Below are 20010 nucleotides of genomic sequence, written 5' to 3'. Positions count from 1 at the left end.
CAAGACACCTACAAACTATTATGTTTCCACACAACACTGCAGCATGTTATTGGCCGGTTTGACCTTGGCTTATTATCAGAGTCAGAGGCCCTGTCAATGGCCTTGGACTTGGCCTATTGCATGTGTTGTGTGAGTCGGGCCACATTTCGAGAAGATTCAAATAAATACTCTATGTGGTCTTGATTTTTTTAGTTGACATTTGGTGCATCCACAAAATGTAGAAATGATGAAAATCTATAAGCAGCATTAGTGTTGTTCATTTTTACAAACTCGTTTGTGTAGGTTTAATTTTGAGTCAGCAGAAAAAGCTGCAAACAAACCCAGCAGATGTGGCGAACAGTCCATTGGTCAAATATTTTCTGTCCTTTGACCAACAAGTTAGCAACATGCGTAAAGAGATTCACCTCTTTACCACTAACTTTAGTACTATATGTAACCAGATGATGTGAGTTTGTCAAAATGTCCGTAAAGGCTAATAGCCACAATCAATACAAGTGAAAATAAGTGGTTTGGATTCTAGCGCTCTAGCCCCATTTTGGAACCAACAGCATTTTATTTGATATTTTAAAATAGATTGATGAACTACTTTCCCCCCCCCCCCCCCCCCAAGTAACACTCAAGCCTCCTTTTAGCACCGTGAGAGAAAAAAAAAATCCTGGAGCCATACGTGGTTTTCACCCATGCAGTCTGGATTGAACTCCTGGTACGGGAATGGGAACCCCAGTGCCTGTGGACAAACGTGAAATGGCAACTAGTTTTTGCAGATATGTGAGTCTTCTTCTATTGTAATGAAAGGTTTGGGGTTGACTTCCACTTTAACCTAAGTATTTAGCACAAAAAAGTACTCTCGCTCAATACTGAATTACAAGTACAGATATGTGTTTGAAACGAAAAGTTGCTGGTAAAAGTCGAAGTACTGATTCAAGTCATTTATTTAGTAAGAATAAAGTAGCACAGGCTCTGTAATATAGTTAAGTACAAAAGTAACTACATTGTTGTCAGTTATTTACAATTTTATGAACTTGCACAGTGGTTGCACTTAGAAGGCAAAAAACCCAACAGCACTTGATGCGTTATCAAAACATTTTCTGACTGACTAACCCCCGAATGCTTATACAGCACAAAATACACCATATGTATGTGTTTTTAACGCTAGAAGCTTGTGCTTTTTAGACTGGCACACACAAGACACAACCCATATTCGTCACGTAAAGTATTTTGGAGCTGACAACAACAAACAATTCTCTTAAATGAGAGAATTGGTGCATGTTGAATGGGTCTATTTTGATCAAGTAAGGGGTAGAAATAAAGAAGATGAAGATATACCTCACGTTTTCAAATCTAGGAAGTACGAGTAAAATGTTTTCAGGAAAATATACACCCCAGTAAAGTGCATACATTGTATTGTAATTGTATAATTTACGTACAGTAACTGTTTGTATTCCGTTACTTCTCACCCCTGACAAACAGGTATAGAAAACTACAGTGCAGTAGGGATTCAGCCTGACACCGTAAGGAAGTCAGTAATTTTCGTTCGTCTGTGAACGCAGCACTTTTGAGGTAACGCGACAGACGAGCGGCGACCGCCACCTGCTGGTAAAAAAAGTAACTGTCACCAGGCGGAGCAACACCGCGTTGGTCGCCGACTGGTCCAGGCTGAAGGAGGGCAGAGAGGCGAACCGCGACAGCGAACAGATGTGAACCGGACTACGACCAGAGTACAAGCTGTCGTCAGGACGGAGACCCTTTCACACTGCTAATATGTGGCAACCAGCGTCGGAGCGACTGCAGGTAGGAAACGACGGCCGGCGATTGCGTTTACTGTAGACAGCCGTAAATTCAAGATTGTGCTGTCTTTTTACGTAGGCGGATACCCACTGTGATGTATGTGTACGCTGGTTTCGTCCTGCTGGAGAGACTTGATGCACTTTGACTTGATACAGATGTTTTTGAATGACTCAACATACGAATGAATATCGACAGTCATCCTTTAAACGTTTGAAATGAGATGCAAAATCATGACCAATTTTCCCACTCGCCGCTTCTACGCCGCTTTGTATTTGGTGGTACGTTTACGTGCTATTCACAGTACGTCAAGTGTGCGCATATTTTACCCACAACCCACAGTGGTCGTTTTATACCCCCCGCCACCCAAGACAAACGTTTCACTAATGCCCAAAATAGTGACATCGGTCCCAAATCCCCCCCTCAAATGAACGTTAACCTCAAGTGTGCAAACACGGGCCTTCCATTCCACCCTCAAAACGCCAGGATGTTTGGTTTGTTTTTCTCTTCCTGTGTGAAATGGCAGCGAGGTGCCTGTTTGGAAATGTCAAAAATGCTCGTTAATGACACGTAGTTTGATAAGCGGGGGCCTTTCTTCGAGTCTCCTGCAGACATAATGCTCTCCAGATGTGCGCCTGCCTGTGGACAGCATGGCTGCCAAGTGAACTTGCACAATCCTCTCTTCTGCCCAGACGTCAACAAGATAGAATGACGAATTATTACGAGTTCCGTTATTTTTGTATTCCAGGATGAGCTGCACTATGTGGCCGCTGTAAATTACACCATTACGCACATCGACACTCATCTCCCTAAATTTATGACTATATAGGCGCTCCAAGTAGTTACACAACCAGCGAGACATACGTCGCCTAGCAACCGCATTCTCTTACGAATCATCCAGTGGATAAAGTTCTATAACTTCGCTATAAGCTATATTGTTGCGGTACGCCATGTTTAGATGAAATCATCATTTTTAAAGACACTGACTGAAGCTATTTTGAATACTAGTATTGCTACAACTGAAAAAAAAGAGCCAACTGCAAAAATTTACTTTCACAGATTTTGCCATTTAAAGGTACATGTTTGAGTAAAATGAACAATTTATGTTTTATTCTATCACCACCATTCTCACCAGCAACGTAAATCTCATAGTCTAATTACAAATATTGCCATTTAGAGCATCTATTTGCATATACTACTACTACGACTACTACTACTGCTACTACTACTACTACTACTAATAATAATAATAATAATAACGGTCAAAATACCAATAAAGGTCTAGTGCTTTTTTTTTTCCAGAGCTGCCTTGACTAAAAAGTGACCAGATTTACGAGTTGCTCGAGATACAAGCTCTTTTTGCAAAAATTTGAGATACGAGTGCTATAGATGGTGGCAGAAAACTCAATGAAGTCACTTCACAACAAGCAGCTGTTTGACAGATAGTGAGTGGTTATTTATAAAAGAGGTTTCAAGCTGTTTATTGCCACTCCCAGTTGAGGTTTACTGTCAAACTAAGTATAAAACAAAGCAAATTATAAGTTGTGTATTTAAAACAACCACATCACTTTGAATGCACGCTAGCTTAATGCAAACACACAATGCAAAAGCCATAATTGGATAATATATATATATATATAATCAATAGTTGCATTGTTTTAACCCTTTAACTAAGGATCTTTGAACACAAACGATCCAGCGAAACATACAGACAAACAATATAACTGCTGTATAGTCAAAGGCACGTATTCTTTATCATCTGTAAAAAACGACCAATATCACTGTATCTTACTGAGTCGGGTGTGAAACTCTTCATGTGTGTCTCTTTGTCTGTATTTATATTATTTATTTCGATGGGGAAAGATGATTGATTTTAAAGTGTTTCGTACGAATGACGTCACGGGATTAAATCCATTTTTATTTTTACCTACATGACTCACAGAAAATGTGAAAGTATGAAGGAGACCTACGATAGAGCACGCCTCCCATCTCACAAAATTTTGTGCACCAACTATTTGTCTGGCACATAAAATAAAGGCCACACCTCCACACCACGCCTTAGCTTGTTATGGTATTGTCCCGCTGTGTTCTCTTTTACCCAGTCAATTTGAGTAGGAAACGAGTTTGTAGAAACAAGAGTGAGCACTCAATAAAATGATGGCGACTTGACTAAACTCATTATGCAATGTGTTTTGATCAAGTGGTTTGGCAAACAACCTCTGTATGTTCTTAAGTCAAAATGAAAAACAAAAACAAATGAATTGTTGGATTTATTATGAAAAAATACAAACACGTTTTTATAATCAACCACATTGTGGTATATGTCAGCTATGGAACACTGTCAGACTGAATCAACGTTTTTTTTGTAACATGATGAAATTAATGTTTAAAAGGTATGCAGGTCCCAGCAAAAATGCCATTCCCCCCAGAATAATCCAAATTTGAATTCATAGCATTTTTAAAAATGGCTCTTCAAATTTTCTGGACTATTTGAGGAACTACCGCAGATTCAGTCATTGTGACGGCCTGTCTAAAACATGCCTATACAAGAGTGGCAGTGATAAATAGGAAGTTATATTTCTAATTAACAGCATCAAAAGAAGGGAAGAACCATTAGAGCCGCATTACAACTAAGTGCAGTAGAAGTCTCTCGCCTGCTGCGTAACCATAGCGACGGACCTCTTTACATTGCTGTCCTTCACGTCAGTTGAGTCAGGGTTGCGGATTTCTGCAGCGCCAGCAAACAGCTGCTTGGCCTCGATTTTATTGTATTTACATTTTTGTCTTTTTTCTTGTTTTCATCGGCCATGGCATGGTGGATCCTCTGTTGCCATGGCAACACCTGATGTCTTGCTGCATAAGAGTCTCATGTTTAGGCAAGAAGAAGCGATAGATGGCAGCAGCCGGGGTAAAGGAGATACAGGTTGTGGCAAGAGTTTCTGAGAAAAGACAGAAAGCTCTTACAGCAAAAATGAAATTCGGCATGTTTACATGAATCTTTTGCATTTCCCTCAGGTCTCTTTTTGTCTTTTGATTTCTTTGCGTCTTTCTTTCTTCTCATCAACCTCCTGCTAACCTCCACTGACTGCTATTGGCACAAGTGCACACTCAAACAAACACACAGACAATGTTCTTTTTTGAAAATCCCTTTGGCGTGCAAGTATGTCTTTTCCTGTGTCAGCAGCTCTTTCTTTAGCCTCGGTTTCCACGTTTTGACACTTAACTACGTGTGGCACTTGACAAAGAGGCATTTGCTGAAGAAAACCCGTGGACTTGACTTTTCCGAAATACGTGACCGGTTCCTATTGTTACCCATGCCTGCATTTGTGCGCGCTTCTTTGTCTTTATTTGCCCATCAATTGTGGATGTTGTAGTTTTGATGAAAGCGATTTGAAACGATCATAAAATGGGACGCGACTAACTATACACATGCAACGGCAGTTTCCCTTTAAATAAAAACATATTTTCACATTGGGCCACTGGCGACGTGTCTGTCATTGCCAGTAATCCATCTCTAATTTTCTCCACATGATGATGAATCAGAAAGAAGAACCTTCAGTTAAAGGTTTTGGTCAGAGCTTTTACTCCGCGCCTTCAATACTGTGCGGTATGACATAATATTTGCAAACGTAACAAAACTGGAAGGATGAAACTTAACCAGTGCAAGTTGTTGTTATGTGTGGTGTTGAAGTCTCATTGTTAAACGGTACTAAAAACAATCTGTTCTGGAGCACTTTTCGGCACCCTTTTGTTGTGCTACTCACTAGACACACAGTAAGCATGGCGGCGGATTCAGTTATCCATCCATCCATCTTTTATAGCCTACTGCTTATCCTCACTAGTGTCACAGGTGTGCTGGTGCCTATCCCATCGAACGTCAGGCCAGCGTTGGAGTAAATCCTGGACTGGTCACCAGCCAGTTGTAGACATGTAGAGAAACAAACAGTTGACGTTTACATTCACACACCAAAGGACGATTTAGAGTCTTCAATTAACCTAACATAGTTTTGAAAAAAACAAACACGTAAGCACAGGGAGAACATGCAAACTCCACACTGCAAATGAGTGTACTTGTCTTGTGACTGACACCACTCACTCGTTTTGCGTATTGTATTTGTGTATTTTACACTCCCAAATCGAAGCACCCCGTCGTCGTATTAAAAAACTAGGAAACAGAACATTTTGACTTGTTCCCACTGGTGTAGTTAACTTTTTTTCAAGTCAACCCAAACATATTTTTTTCCAGAATATGTTCTACGCAAGTCCACTAGTTGAAACAAGGCATTCTGGTAAATATTGCGTTTGTGGAATAAGAGTTAATCCGCCCGTTTTTAGCCACCACCGGGGGGCGTCCATTTTGTCACTTCTGTCGACTGAAAATGACATCACAACTGCTCAGGGAACGAGCAATCACGGCTGACCGGTTTTCTGAAGCTGAGCCGTGATTGGTCGTTACCTGATCCCTGAGTAGTTGTGATGTCATTTTCAGTCGACAGAAGTAACAAAATGGACGCCCCTCGGCGGTGGCTAAAAACGGGCGGATTAACTCTTATTCCACAAACGCACAATCTTCACAATATCACAGTATTGCGGTATTAAAAGTGCCTTGATATCATCGCGGTCTTGTCTCAGTATAAAATAATAAGGCGCTCTGCTTAAAATGTAATTTTAAGGTCAGCTATTGGTATGTTGCTCGGCAGCACTGGCACAGCGCTGTCTCCGCTTCCTTGTTACAGTTTACAGTCACAGTCAACATAAAAAATGTGTTTCTGCTTCTGGTCTGCTGTAGGGTAGTTCACAAGGTTCATTGGGATTTTAGTTTGCTCCAAAGATTTGTTATGTTAATAAGTCACGCTTTTGCTGAGATGTGGTTACTTTCATTACATCCAGCACTTTTCCCTGACAAAATGACGAGCCTCCGATGATGCCAGAACCAGGATACAGTTGATCTCCCGCAGTTTCCAAGCTATTTTCCCCTTGTAAACTGTCAATTGGACATGTAAATGCACAGAGGGACAGATTAGATTATGGCACTGTCGATTTCTCCCATGCAAAGGACGGCAGGGATCACCTTTAATGCGGTTATTATTAAACTGATCATATTCATGATCTCTCCGAATAATTAGGAAACAGATAAATATCAATATGCAACACGTTACTTCTATAAATCTACACCAGTGTTTACATTCTCAAATGATTACTTGTACAACATTTCTAGAAAACCAAAACAGCTGTTTTGGAACAGGCCCGTGTGGTGCCCGTGGGTATCTCATTGACTTTTATAGACAAACGCAGCGAGGATTTAGTATCAGTGAAAGTGTGTGATATTAATATGTAACTATTGTAAAAAGACACCTTTAACATGAATCAGCTAAAAACAACCATATTGTTTTATATTCTCATGAGACGTGGGACCACTAGGTTTAGCAAAACCGTTTTTGAACAGTGATTACAACATATTCAGTCATTTTTGGTAGCGGAGGGTTACAACACCACTCTTCCATACCTTCAGGTTGACCTGTGAAACTCTTTCCTGTACTGTTCCCTTCGGGGGATAAAAGATAAACTTACCATCTGTTACCTGTTAAAGTCATCACTGCAGGAGGGCGAACTAGACACTCTTCATAGACTGCATGCCTGTTCCTTCTTTGAATAATTTAATCAGCTTTAAGTGCACGCATTTTAGCTGACCAATTTCCTTTATTAGTATGTACAGTATTCCTACATTAGACATATTTTAAATAATGCGTGTATTGTTGACTCTTGGATTTCTCTAGTTAGAGAAGTCTCACAGCACGAGCTTGTTTGTTAGTTTTGAAAAAAAGTATTATTAGCCAAATAGCGTGGGGTGTAACTTATTAGCTGTTTAGAGGATAAGTAAAATATAGGCGCCTGCGTAGTCATAAAATATGAATGACTGAATGATTTGGAAGTGCACATCGTTTGGCACTTCAAAGCCTGGATTAATATTTCAGAGTTCCAAAGATTCACATTCACATGGAATAGGCAACAGTTAGTCAGTGTGAAAAGTCAAATATCATTTACATCAGTTATGTCAGACATGATATTTGATGTGCTCAACCATTTGTCAATGTTTGATGGCTAAACTTGAAAGATGCCTAAATCATTTACAATAAATAATACATAAATTTGGTATTATTCATTCAAATGGGCTCTCTCATTTCACTTCACTATGATTCTGTGGTGCCATTTTAAAGTGGAAGTCTATTAAAAAAATACTTTGCAGTGATATGTTCAGATATGTGCCCCAACTAGTCTAAACGCTGTATTTTAATTAATATTGCGTTTGTGGACTATGGATTAAGCACTTTGATGTCAATTTCAGATGACAGCAGATGGCAGTACAGGTTCTAGTTATTAGTTTTTCTAAATATTTTTGGTAAAATTAGAAATGAATAAATCACAATAATAATGAATGAATTATAAATAACCATATTTGGATGCTTTGACAGATGGATCTTCAAATTGATAATCTTATACTGACTGTGTTTGGTCATTCTGTAGCAGTTTGGATAGCTTCATTGCTATTCAGACTCGCTTTCCCATTAAACTAGCAAGTTGAATGGGATCTGTAAATGTTGGGTACGTTTCCGAATTGCAAAACAGCCTAATTATAAATTCATGTATGGATGGAGGACCAGAGAGAGCCCAGAGAGTTTTCGCCACCATTATACTTCAGAGTTGTGAAATATTTTTAAGTTCCTCCCATTATATTTCCTCAGGGATATATAGTGTTGAGTAAGTTACTTTAGGCCTCACATTTTTGTTTCCCACCGACACGTTGATCAGTGTGGATTAGGCACCTGAAACGAATTCAGATTACACAAAATAGTTGCTGAAATGTAAATCTCAAAAGAGAGCTTTTGTGTTTTCTAATCTTGGCTGTGGTTCCTGCGGTTTCCTTGTGACGCCAGCCATTGTGTATTGTAGCGTGCAGACAAGACTCTTGTCTCACAACCAGTCCACCACTGGTCTGATCATGGAGTCTGCCGCTGTCTCAAAGTCTAAATCCAAAATAGAATCAATAAATGTCATTACTTGACGAGAGGATGAGAAATACAGTTAAAAACGGTCAAATAATATGGAAACAATTCAGAGTGGCCCTCCACTCATGCCTTTTGCTCCAGGTAAGGGGTGGGCAAGCTCTCCCGCCTTCGCTCGGTGCCCAGCCCGACCGCTGGAATGTGAGCCGCTGTCAGGAAGCTGTAAAGTGCTGACGCGGAGGTCAGCAAGCGTTTACACACATGTGGCTTTACTTTCACAACTCTTGTCCACTTTTTTCTCCTTTTTCTCCATCTGCTCCTTGCACGTCTTTTTTCTTGCCTTATATACCGCCGTTATGACATGCAAACCTTTTTGTTTTCTTTTCTCAATAAAGTCCTCGCGCAATGAACGTAGCTATAGCCCCAGTAGTGCTTGCAGGATATTATATTTGTTATGAGGTGGTAAAGGTGCTAAACACAATTCCCAGTGCAGCAGATGAATACAAATATTCAAAACTGGGCATTTTATCAAAAATTCACTGTCCGTTTATCGCCTTCCACCTACAGGCGGGGTAACATTCTGCTATTCGTTTATTGGCCATTTTGTCGGACCAGATAGTAATCGCCTATATGATGGTCCGTCTATAATTTTAAACGGGCTTCAGTTAGCGTTTTTCGACTACCAACTTCGACAAACTACCACTAGCGTAAAAACATTAATTCATTCAGAATTGACGGATGATGGACGGGTACCCTGGCTGCTGACGCATGATGAATGACGGACCAGCAAATTTTTAAGTCAAATGCCCACCTCTGATGTATACAGATTATCCATCGTTTTTAGGTCTATTGTCAGGACCATTTTCCTGTTGGCCTTATCACCGGAGGAAACAAAAAGGTTGTTTTCGATCCGATGATTTGGCCTCTGGATTCCCGTCCGTGAACATTTCAGCTTGAAGTTTTTAACCCATGTAACGGACTCAACTGTGTTATGGAAGCTATGTTTATTTGGCCTCAAGTTGGGGGAGCAAACAGACAGACAGTCTGGTCTCCACTGAAAGTTTGTAAATAACCTTAAGCTTCCTCCTCTTTCTCCTCAGCACTTTCAGAGCATGCTGAAGACCAAGTTGAATGTGCTGACGCTGAGAAAGGAGCCGTTGCCCACGGTGATCTTCCATGAGCCTGAGGCCATTGAACTTTGCTCCACCACACCACTTACCAAGAACAAAACCCATGCTGGATACAAGGTACAATCACATGAACCCTTATAATCCCCAAATCCTGTCTTTCCCCTGAATACTAATTCTATAATAGTATTACTTTGTACGACAGTCATAATCCAACTATTCTTCTGGATACACAAGTTCTATTCATTTCCACAATGTGCTTTACCGAACCTGCTACTGTACCTGACTATTACAGCCTGATAGTTAAGATGCTTTGGTGTTGAAATGTGCGTTCTTGCTGGGTGGACAAAATGTTGCACACACGTGAGTCTGACTCAACAATGTGTACAAACAAACAGCAATTCAGAGGCCAAAATAGACGAGAGTTCAAACAACAGAATCTCAGACTTCCTTAAATTCAAATGTGGACATGAAGTGAAAGTCAGTAGAAAAGCCCTTGATTGGCACACGTTTCCATGGATAACGCTCACTTATGCATGCACACAGACTGTCTTTGTGATTTTTAATTCTCAATCTCTGCAAAAATATTACTTCATATTTAATATTAGAAACTGATTTTTTAAAAATCTTCTCAATATATGCAATGGAAACTCTTCTCTCGATGTCTTGACTTCACAAAATATCTTGATTAGATTACCAAACAAAAGTACGGCTGACCTGTTTTCTGAATCTGAGCCGTGATTGGTCGTTGTGAGCAGTTGTGATGTCATTTTCAGTCAACAGAAGACAAAATGGCCGCCCCCGGAGATGGCTAAAAACGAGTGCATTTTGCTGCTTAATTTATATTCCACGAACTCAATATTAATCAGAACACCGTGTTTCAACTAGTGGGCCTGCTAGGAACATATTCTTTTCATATATATTTATATATAATCATAAATATATTTATATTTATATATATTCATATATAAATATGTTTGGGTTGACTTCCGCTTTAAGAAATAAAAGACATTCAATATTCTTTGAACTCTTTGAACTCTCATTTTATTAAACCAGTTTGGCCTATAATTTGGTAACCACATTCGCTATCGAGTAGCGTCTGCTCAATTTTTGAGTGAGTAAGTTTTAAGCTTGAAGCGGAAGTCAACCCAAACTTTTTTTATAAAAAGAATATGTTCTATGTAAGCCCACTAGTTAAAACAAGGCATTCTAATAAGTATTGCGTTTGTGGAATAAGAATGAATCCACCCATTTTTAGCCAGCTCTGGGGGCGGCCATTTTGTCACTTCTGTCGACTGAAAGTGACATCACGGACCCTTGTGGCCCTGTTTTCTGAAGCTGAGCCGTGTTTGGTCAGTACCTGAGCCCCGGGGGTGTGTGATGTTATTTTTAGTGGACAGATGTGACAAAATGGCCGCCTCCAGAGATGGATAAAAAGGGGAACAGTTCAAGATTATTATTTGGCACTTTGAATGCTCAACATTATTCAGCATTATTCAGTGATGTAATCTGTCAAATGTGCCACATCTAAATAATGTTTTTGATTAGCAGTCGTTTTATGACTCAGCAATTCAAACTGTTGATGCAAAGTCATGGTAGTGGGCACATTGTATCACACAGCTGACTCATTGCCACAAAAGTAGATAAATATTGACATGTCACCTAGGTGAAGGCTGAACATAGCTGGACTTGATAGGCCTCTCTTCCTGGTGTGAATCCCAACATCCACTTGTAGCCTCTTAGCTCACTTCTCTTTCCAGCATTGTAGAGGATGCCAAGCCACATCGCCGTGGATACCACTACCACTATTTAGCAGAGCACCAGCCACATAAAAGTAATCTCTCCCATCTGTAAAGCGAAACCTCCTGAAACGTGAACTGGTAGTCCTCACTGTCTCCATCTGCTGGCAGGTGTAACATCCTGTCTGACTCACAACCTGTCTGTCTGCCCATCTGCCAGAGTGTCTCCACTCCCAGACATTTTCCCCTCAATGCTGTAATGAGAGAAAACCGACGAAACAATAGCGGCTTTGCTCTCACTGCCATCCGCCCTGCTGACTTTATATGCAACAGTACAATATGACACCATTTATTATCCTCAATGTTTTATATTCTCTCTTAGGCTTCAGTCACCCCCTCCTCCACTTTAGTTCCCTTCGCGCCCGCAGTCTCAGTTTGCAAACAGTAAGGCTGGCTGAGGACTGCTGACATATTGCCAAAGCTAACAGCTAGCATGGATGAAAGGCCACCTCTCATTTCCCTGCCTGGGTTGGTGCTGTTAAAGCAGTCCACTTCACATCCATTGGGACAATGTGCTCGTTTTCGCTTTGCAGCTACGCCGGAGTTGCATCAGCCTGAGATTAATTTTAATTAATCATTTCTTGAACACTCCCTTACTCCGTTACCCTTGACTCTGGGTCTCACAGTTTTTCTCAGTTTCTTTTGTACATTTGTCAGATCAGAATTGAATTCCTCAAAACTACTAGTTCAATTTTCACATCATTGTGTCACACCTCAAAAAAGCTTTTTCCTCATTTCTTTGAACAAGTGGATCTCTGTCACTGTGTCAAGTAAAATAGTCTATGGCAGGCCCAGTTATTCCATGAGAAAGTTTGGTTTAGTTGCCCATTCAGAATGTTAAATCCTGATCTGGTTGGTGTTTGCACCATGTGTAGACCAGATGTGATAGCTGTGTCAGCTACACATTGTAAATAGTGTGACATCAAACCAGCGTGACACTAAATAACCTGTCAATTATTTCAATGAAGGAGCAACACACCGTAAACAAAGTCCAGTGGTGGGTATTGAATATTTTGTTTTGACACATCACCATTTGCTTGTCAAGCAGCTGAATTTAAACCACTGTTATTAGTTTACAAACGTTTTTTTTGAGGCTGCGATAACTAGAACTCCCAATATCTTGCAGATATGATAATAGCCATAATGCGACATTAGGTTTCCTCTGTGTTAGTGTGTAATCAATTCCGCAACAGACTATTTGTCCACGAATGTGAAAGACGCAAACAGGAGGAAATGTAAGCAGTAGAGGACATGGCGTGGGAGTTAATTGTAAAATGTTGTCTGTACCCGGTCAGGCGTCAACTTAATAACAGACGTACAAATTACATACACGTATGACTGGAATATATAGTGATTCCCTGTTCTGTAGCTGCTTGCATTTAAGATGTACATATAAAAGCTTCTTTCATTCAGACTGGGCTACGACTGATTTGACCGAAACCAAAACACCCCGACTAAGTTTTGCTCTTTACACACAAACTCCATGCAACGTGCGCACACACGCACGCACGCACACACCGCTCCCCCATCTTCGCATGCCCTGGCAAGTGGAGCCAGCTGTGCTGTGCTGATTCAATAAGTTTGGAGGAATGTTAACAACCTCCTCAGGAATGCTGCATTCCCAAGCCGTGGATTCCCAGTCATGTGGGGGGATCCAGACACGGGGGCCTTCTGAGGGAAAATGTCAAGAGAGCCTCAGTCTGTGACAGTGCAACATTTGTGTTTTGACAGTCACGTACACCGGTCATGGAAATTTTCTGTTAAGATAGTCAGTTAGTAGTTTAGGTTGTTTAAATAGTATACACGTGTCAATTTGGTCTTGTCTACAGGTATTTCGTCTTCATGTACAGTAGTTGCTTTCTGCATTTTTCTTGACCATCATCTCTATGATGCTAGTTGCTGTCAGCAAAAAAATTAATAAAAAAAAAAACAGCATTTCAAATGTTTCTATTTATTCCATTATCAAAAAATAAAAAATTATACTTTTCTAAATGTCCATACTATACCACTTTTGGGCAATGGGAAGAACACAAATATTTTCTTCTTATGATTCAGTAAATATAAAACATACCATGCGCCTTTTTATTACCATAACCATTTTGGATGTGTGTAAGCTGTCAGCTGTTCAGGCGTCCACCAACACATTTGTGTTTCAAGACTTTCAACATGTTTACATTGCACATTGCCTTTTGGAAAAGTGCGTACATGATGACATAATAGTGATAAAATATCAGATACTGTCTTGATACTAAATAGTTGTTTCTTCTCTGGCCACTGTGGGGAAATTGCCAGTGTTAAAACGTCCTTCATATCGTATCATGTTCCCAGACCTGGTCCTATATATGTTTTCCTCAAAATCTCTCTCTGCTCTTTTCTCATCTCAGTCCTTCTACTCTTTTTCCCTCCTTTGCTCTGTTCCCAAGCCTCTCTTCAGGGTCAGATATCTCCACATTGCTTCCCATACTCCCCCCCCCCCCCATCATTTCCTCTGTTCCTTCTCCATTGATAACTGAAACAGCTGTGCCCCAGTGCTGCACCTCCCATGCGCACATATCAGCAGACACCCACAAAGCGTTCAAGTGAAAAGGCCAAACTGTTCCTGTCTGTCCTCCTAGCAGGCAGCTCACAGGACTGCGGATGTTTGCTTTGTCTCCCTCTGTGTATCCGTTGCTTTCTTGTGTCATGCTTTGCATTTACTGTACTCATCATCTTCACTTCCCATCTTGAAATAACAACCTTCGCTCAGTGCCCTTCCCTCCCTGCATCCGAGTGTGACAGGACCGCCTTAGTTCATTTTTGCTAAAGAAACATTTACTTCTTCTCAGACTTCACATGGTCCATGGAAATGTGAAAATCTATTATGCTATGCCTGCTAGATAGAAATAGTAGAGTATTTTTAGGGCTGCAGCTGTCGAATATTTTGGTATTTGGATAGCTTCCTGAAATTTCAAATCGAATAATTGGGTATTCCCTAACCCTAACCCTTTGAAACCATGGTTTAATACCCAAATTTGAAACACTAGCACAAGTTTAATACCCAAATTTGAAACCCTGATCCAAGTTTGAAACCATATAGTGAAACCCTAAGCCTACTTTGAAACCCTAACCCTAGTTTAAATCCCTATTTTGAAACCCAAATTTGAAACCCTAACGCTCATTTGAAACCCTACTTTGAAACTCTAACCCTAATTTAAAACCATATTTTGAAACCCTAACTCCAGTTTAAAACCGAGATATGAAACCCCAACCCTACTTTGAAACCCTAACCCTAGTTTAAAACCCTATTTTGAAATCCTCACCCTAGTTTAATACCCAAATTTGAAACCCTAACCCTTGTTCAAAACCCCAATTTGGAACCCAAATCCTAGTTTAAAACCCTACTTTGAAACCCTAACTCTAGTTTTAATTTGAATGCCATTCACAATGTTCAATGTGAAATAGCTGGTTGGATCAATTTATTCAATATTCACAGGGTGCGTTGAAACAGACCTTAAATCATAAGTATAAAAACACGGCACAGGCAGTAATGTATTTTTCCTGCTATGTTTATACGTGATTGGCTGCGAAAGGTTAACAATTAGCTGAATGAGGGAGTGCAAAACAATAGAGGGGACGTGATGAGAAATGAGGTGAAGGAGGAGAGATGAGAGAGAGGAGTGAGGTGTAAACTAAAGGAACTAATAAAAGAGAGAGTGGGAAAAGTTATAAGAAGAGGAGGCAACAGAGGAGAAACACATGGAAAGTTGAAAGAAAGTGGAGGACTTTGTAGCTCTCTGAGATGATTTAAAGACGCCTGCCTGGTTTTCAATCACTTGGAGGACTGCAGATGTGTGCTGGTTGCTGATGGATTTAGGGTATCAATTGTAGCCAGAACGTGTCATGAAAGCTCCAGTTCAGCTTCAGACTTTGTGGTTTGACTCACACAAACTCCTCCAGCAGAAGTGACTGTTGTTTTCAACTCTGAATCTTTTGCTTCTTTTTGAAAATTCCTGACATGCTCACTCTTGGAAAGACTTGCACACAATAGGTGCAGAATCATTGTGTTGACATGCTGTGCATACCACTTTGCAGTGTGTCGCATATATTTCCTTCAAAGGAATTACGGTGATATTGTAAAGCTCCGCTTTGCTGGCCAATTTCAACCCTTGGCGCTTAGCATGGGTGCTGTTAATTTCAATCTGAAGTCTCCATTTAAAGTCTGATGTTTTTTTTGGCTCACTTGATCATTGGATGTGTCATCACGATTTGTGAATCAGAGCTGCAGAGCATTATAATTTCAATGGGCCGTGAGAAATCCATTGGCGTGTCGATAAGGCAAATTATTGTTTTTCACCAATTGTGAGACATTATACCTGAGTTTTCATATTTGATGTACAACTTTCAAATCATGCATACACAAACTGACAGGCAGCTACTTATAATCCACACACACACTTCTTTAATCTTCATTTCCCCCCTTGAAGGTAGAATTGTCATTTTTTTGCATGTTTAGTTGTTTACTAAATGGTGTGCGAATGGTGTGTTCCAACTAGAAAGGGATCACACTTCTCAGCGTCCCGGTAAGGTCTATTCGGGGTTGTTGCAGACGAGGGTCCGTCGGGTTGTCGAATCACAGATTCAGCAGAAGCAGCGTGTTTTTCATCCAGGCAGTGGAACAGTGGACCAAGTCTACACCCCCGGCAGGGTCCTTGAGGGTGCATGGGAGTTCGCCCAACCAGTCTAGATGTTTTGTAAACTTGGAGAAAACATTTGACCGTGTACACGGGGGGATATTGTGAAGGGTGCTTTGGGAGTATGGTGTATCGGACGCCCGAGTACAGGCTGTTTCCACCGGTATCAGAGTTTGGTCCGCATTGCCGGCAGTAAGTCAGATTTGTTTCCAGTCAGGGATGGACTCTGCCAAAGCTTCCCTTTGTCACCAATTCTGTTCATAACCTTTAAGGACAGAATATGCTCACATCATCTGCAGCAATGTGTTAAATGTAATAACATTTTGAGAGAGTTCCATTATAAACACAGACGGGAGTGAAAACTATTTGAGTATTTGGCTGGTCAAAAGCTCCTCCTCTGTGTATTTTTATAAAGCCCTAAAGAGTAGTGTAGCGAAAGGGCACAAGTGAGCCATTATTGCTGGGCTGTTCTAAGACTGGCTGAGTTCCCATCAAGAACTGTGTGAAGAACTTCACATCTTATCCATCTCAATCTCCTCAGTCTGTCGCGGTCCTGGCATGCTATGTTGTTTTTCATGTTGCTCTGCGGAGGCCGTTTCCGCCGCTGTTGAGCAAAATACCGTGCAAACAGCCTTCAATGTCTCTGCACTCTTACCAAAGACCGTTTTTTTTAATCGCCATACAATAAAGGGATTTTCGTATTTTAAGTTAATTAACCTCAAGTTGATTGATTCCTTATGTTTCGTGACCGATTTATGTTTCCAACATTCCAAACAGCTTATGGTGACTTGCAGCAGTTTTAATGTGTGCCAAGCCTCCCAAGCTGTCTGCACTGAAAAAAAAATGTTGTGTTGAATTTACACAAGTAGATGTATAGTCTACTTAAAAAATGCACCTGGATCCAGATGATTTTATTTCGCGCAACCACTTGATGAAATAAAATTGAATAAACCTGAGGTATACTTGGTTTCAAAAATAGCAAATCTGTCGTCTTCTTGGAAATGATTCACCTTATTAATGCAGCATTTCCTGCAGGTGACCTACCTGGGGAAGGTGACTATTTCCGGGACCGACTTCTTGTCCGGCTGCACAGAGTCAGCGGTGGTCGGTCTGGTGGAGCATCGCGCTCTCGCTCAGCAGCAGGGCACGTGCCCCCCAGGCAACTCTCTACTGGAGATACGGCCCTTCCAGGTACGTCTCCACCACCTGGATGGGCACGGCGAGGCCTCGGTAACCATGGACACCTACCAGGTGGCGCGGATCGCATATTGCACAGCCGATCACAGCGTCCGGCCCAACGTATTTGCGTGGATCTACCGTGAGATCAACGACGACCTGACCTTCCAGATGGACTGCCACGCTGTGGAGTGCGAGAGCAAGCTGGAGGCCAAGAAGCTGGCGCACTCCATGATGGAGGCCTTCCGCAAGACTTTCCATAGCATGCGCTGCGATGGGCGCATCCACAAGAGTGGCTCTTCAGATGAGTTTGCTGAGGATTCTTCCACTCCAGAAGACTCGACCCCAGACGACGGTTGAACTGACGCTGATCGAAAACTCCTGATCCCCATTCTTACAAAACAAGGGGTGAAGGGAAGGATGGACAGATTAGCTGCTCTCTCTCATTCTCCCCTTTTACTTTCACTCTGACCATTAGCAGACTCTAAGAATCAACTCGACTGCTATAATAATACTTTAAAGATTTATAGTCCATAAAAATTTTTTAAAAAAAGACCCCTTTGGGTCTTTGTCGGTGAAGTCACCCTAAAGAGATTGGCCAGATATTAGCATTCCCATTTTCCACAAGGGTCATCCTGCACCCGGCACAGGTGTATCTGTGGTTATTAAAGCTTTTCTATCAATGGAACCACAAACTGCAATGCCTGATGTTCAGACTCCGTCTCAAGAAAGCCCATTATGACATTGTAGGGACCCAGGCTTCTTGACTATTTTGGGCCCCAATCCAGAGTTTATGAAACTGTTGGCGCGCATTGATTTTGTGCTTGCGTAATGGCTACAATGCTTTCATCTTTAGTAAAAGCAAACAAGGGTACTCTGTAGGTTCACCATATCATCTTCATGGTACATTCTTCCGCCTCCCCAAACTACAGGTATCAACTCATATGGTACTTAGGTATGCCAGTACATGTAGGACATCTATAGAAACATACACTATGTCGATGTTTCACATGTTCTGATTGTGCCGATAGCATTTTTGTTAATCATCCTTGTCTGATTTTTGTTTCAAACATACCAAAATTCAGGCTTAACAGTGCCTGTCAGATTATGTGCCTCAACTTCACCAACATTTGTTTTGTCTAGGACCCGATTAGTACGTCTGGCTGAGCGTGTGCGGCCACTTATTTTGTTTCATTTTCTGTGGTTAGGGACGATTGTGTAAACTACACAAGTGCTCGTAGCCTGTGTAAAGTAGAAAAAGATAGACGCAGGAGTAGAAGCTAAAAGGATACTGCGTAAACAGATTGAGGTGAGGATTTTCAACAGGCACTCAAGCAAGCAAGGTACTGTGACCAATTGTGGCCCTGTATGAGTGTGACCATGCAACCAGCGAGCCCTCAGAGATAACGGCTCTGATCTCCTGGCCTTTGAATGTTTGAATCGTCCGAACGGCCACGAATGCTGCTTCACACCATCCGCGGCCACCTCGCTTCCCGACAATTTCTTTCTGCCATCGTAGTAGTTCTGAGGGAGCGACAAAAGACAGCAAGCCTGTTTAAAGCTACCCATCTGCAGTACTGAGAATCATTAGACCTCTCTGCTACTCTGATGGGACTGTATTGAACAGAAGATCAGTGGATTTGGTCCTCCCACCATGGATTCCAACAGAATGACAACAGTGTTGGTACACAGGCCACACGAGTAGCGTGGAAACCGGGCCTGGCTAAAATGAGGCTCTTACAAACGGTTGGGTGAATCAAGGCTAACGTGCACACACTCAGCCATACATCTAATTCTACATAATGTATGTACATGCACATTGCATTGGGCTCCCACTTAATAAGCCTATGTAAATAAAATGTATGTATCACTTTTCAAATATTACAGCATAAATGTTGATAAATATTTTAAATAAAAAAAAAAAAGCTGAGAAATATCGTACGATACAGAAACAGTGTTATAAATCCAACTGTGAATCGTAAGTGGAGAGCCTGATACAAGTGGTGTGTGTGTGTGGGTGCGTTTGCGAATGTTTGTCAGTGTTGAATGAGTTTGAATGGTTGGAAGAGATGTGTGCATGTTCAAAGGGGAGAAAACTAGATTAGTCATGTCTGTTTGAAAGCTCCGACTTGCTTTAAATGTTTGACAAATGTTACAAGTGTTTTCTATACAGTGTCTGCAAAGATCAAGAAACAGTTGCGTATAAAGCATTTACAAAGACCAGTTGTGTGACGTGTTCTGCTTTTTTTTCCCGCCCCAACCACACATCTGTCTGACCTTCTTAATCATCTTTTTGTCTGGTGTGGAGGAGGACAAAAACAAATTATCTTCCCTTTTAGAGCAAGCCAATATTCTGCCACGTTAAATGTACATCATCACTGATCAGCGTCATTATTCTAGTAATATGTTTGCATATCGTTGTTTGTTTTGTCCCCTTGATACATCACTG

The 20010-nt window shown here is 41.1% G+C and overlaps 1 protein-coding gene across 2 annotated transcripts; it reads left to right on the top strand.

The window, feature by feature from the left end:
- The first annotated feature begins 675 nt into the window (after positions 1–675).
- pid1 (phosphotyrosine interaction domain containing 1) lies at positions 676–19784 on the top strand. 2 transcript variants are annotated; one of them, XM_086036840.1, is made up of 5 exons: positions 676–768; positions 1471–1560; positions 1607–1791; positions 9890–10036; positions 17421–19784. In XM_086036840.1, exons 3-5 carry the CDS (start codon positions 1762–1764, stop codon positions 17919–17921), a joined length of 678 nt encoding a protein of 225 aa, XP_085892966.1. In that variant the 5' UTR covers positions 676–768; positions 1471–1560; positions 1607–1761; the 3' UTR covers positions 17922–19784. The 2 variants fall into 2 exon arrangements, with proteins under 2 accessions (XP_085892966.1, XP_085892965.1); XM_086036839.1 differs by having other exon boundaries at positions 1471–1791.
- The last annotated feature ends 226 nt before the right edge of the window (positions 19785–20010 follow it).

Source organism: Filicampus tigris, chromosome 7 (genome assembly GCF_054856515.1).
Source record: "Filicampus tigris isolate MCC_2025a chromosome 7, RoL_Ftig_1.0, whole genome shotgun sequence".
NCBI lineage: Eukaryota > Metazoa > Chordata > Actinopteri > Syngnathiformes > Syngnathidae > Filicampus > Filicampus tigris.
This window is presented reverse-complemented; position numbering and strand designations above follow the sequence as displayed.

Excerpts from the sequence above, each read along its gene's own strand:
- pid1 (XM_086036840.1), top strand. The coding sequence starts at position 1,762 with ATGTGGCAACCAGCGTCGGAGCGACTGCAG. Across the intron at positions 1,792-9,889 it reads CAGCGTCGGAGCGACTGCAG|CACTTTCAGAGCATGCTGAA; the intron begins GTAGGAAACGAC and ends CTTTCTCCTCAG. Across the intron at positions 10,037-17,420 it reads AAACCCATGCTGGATACAAG|GTGACCTACCTGGGGAAGGT; the intron begins GTACAATCACAT and ends CATTTCCTGCAG.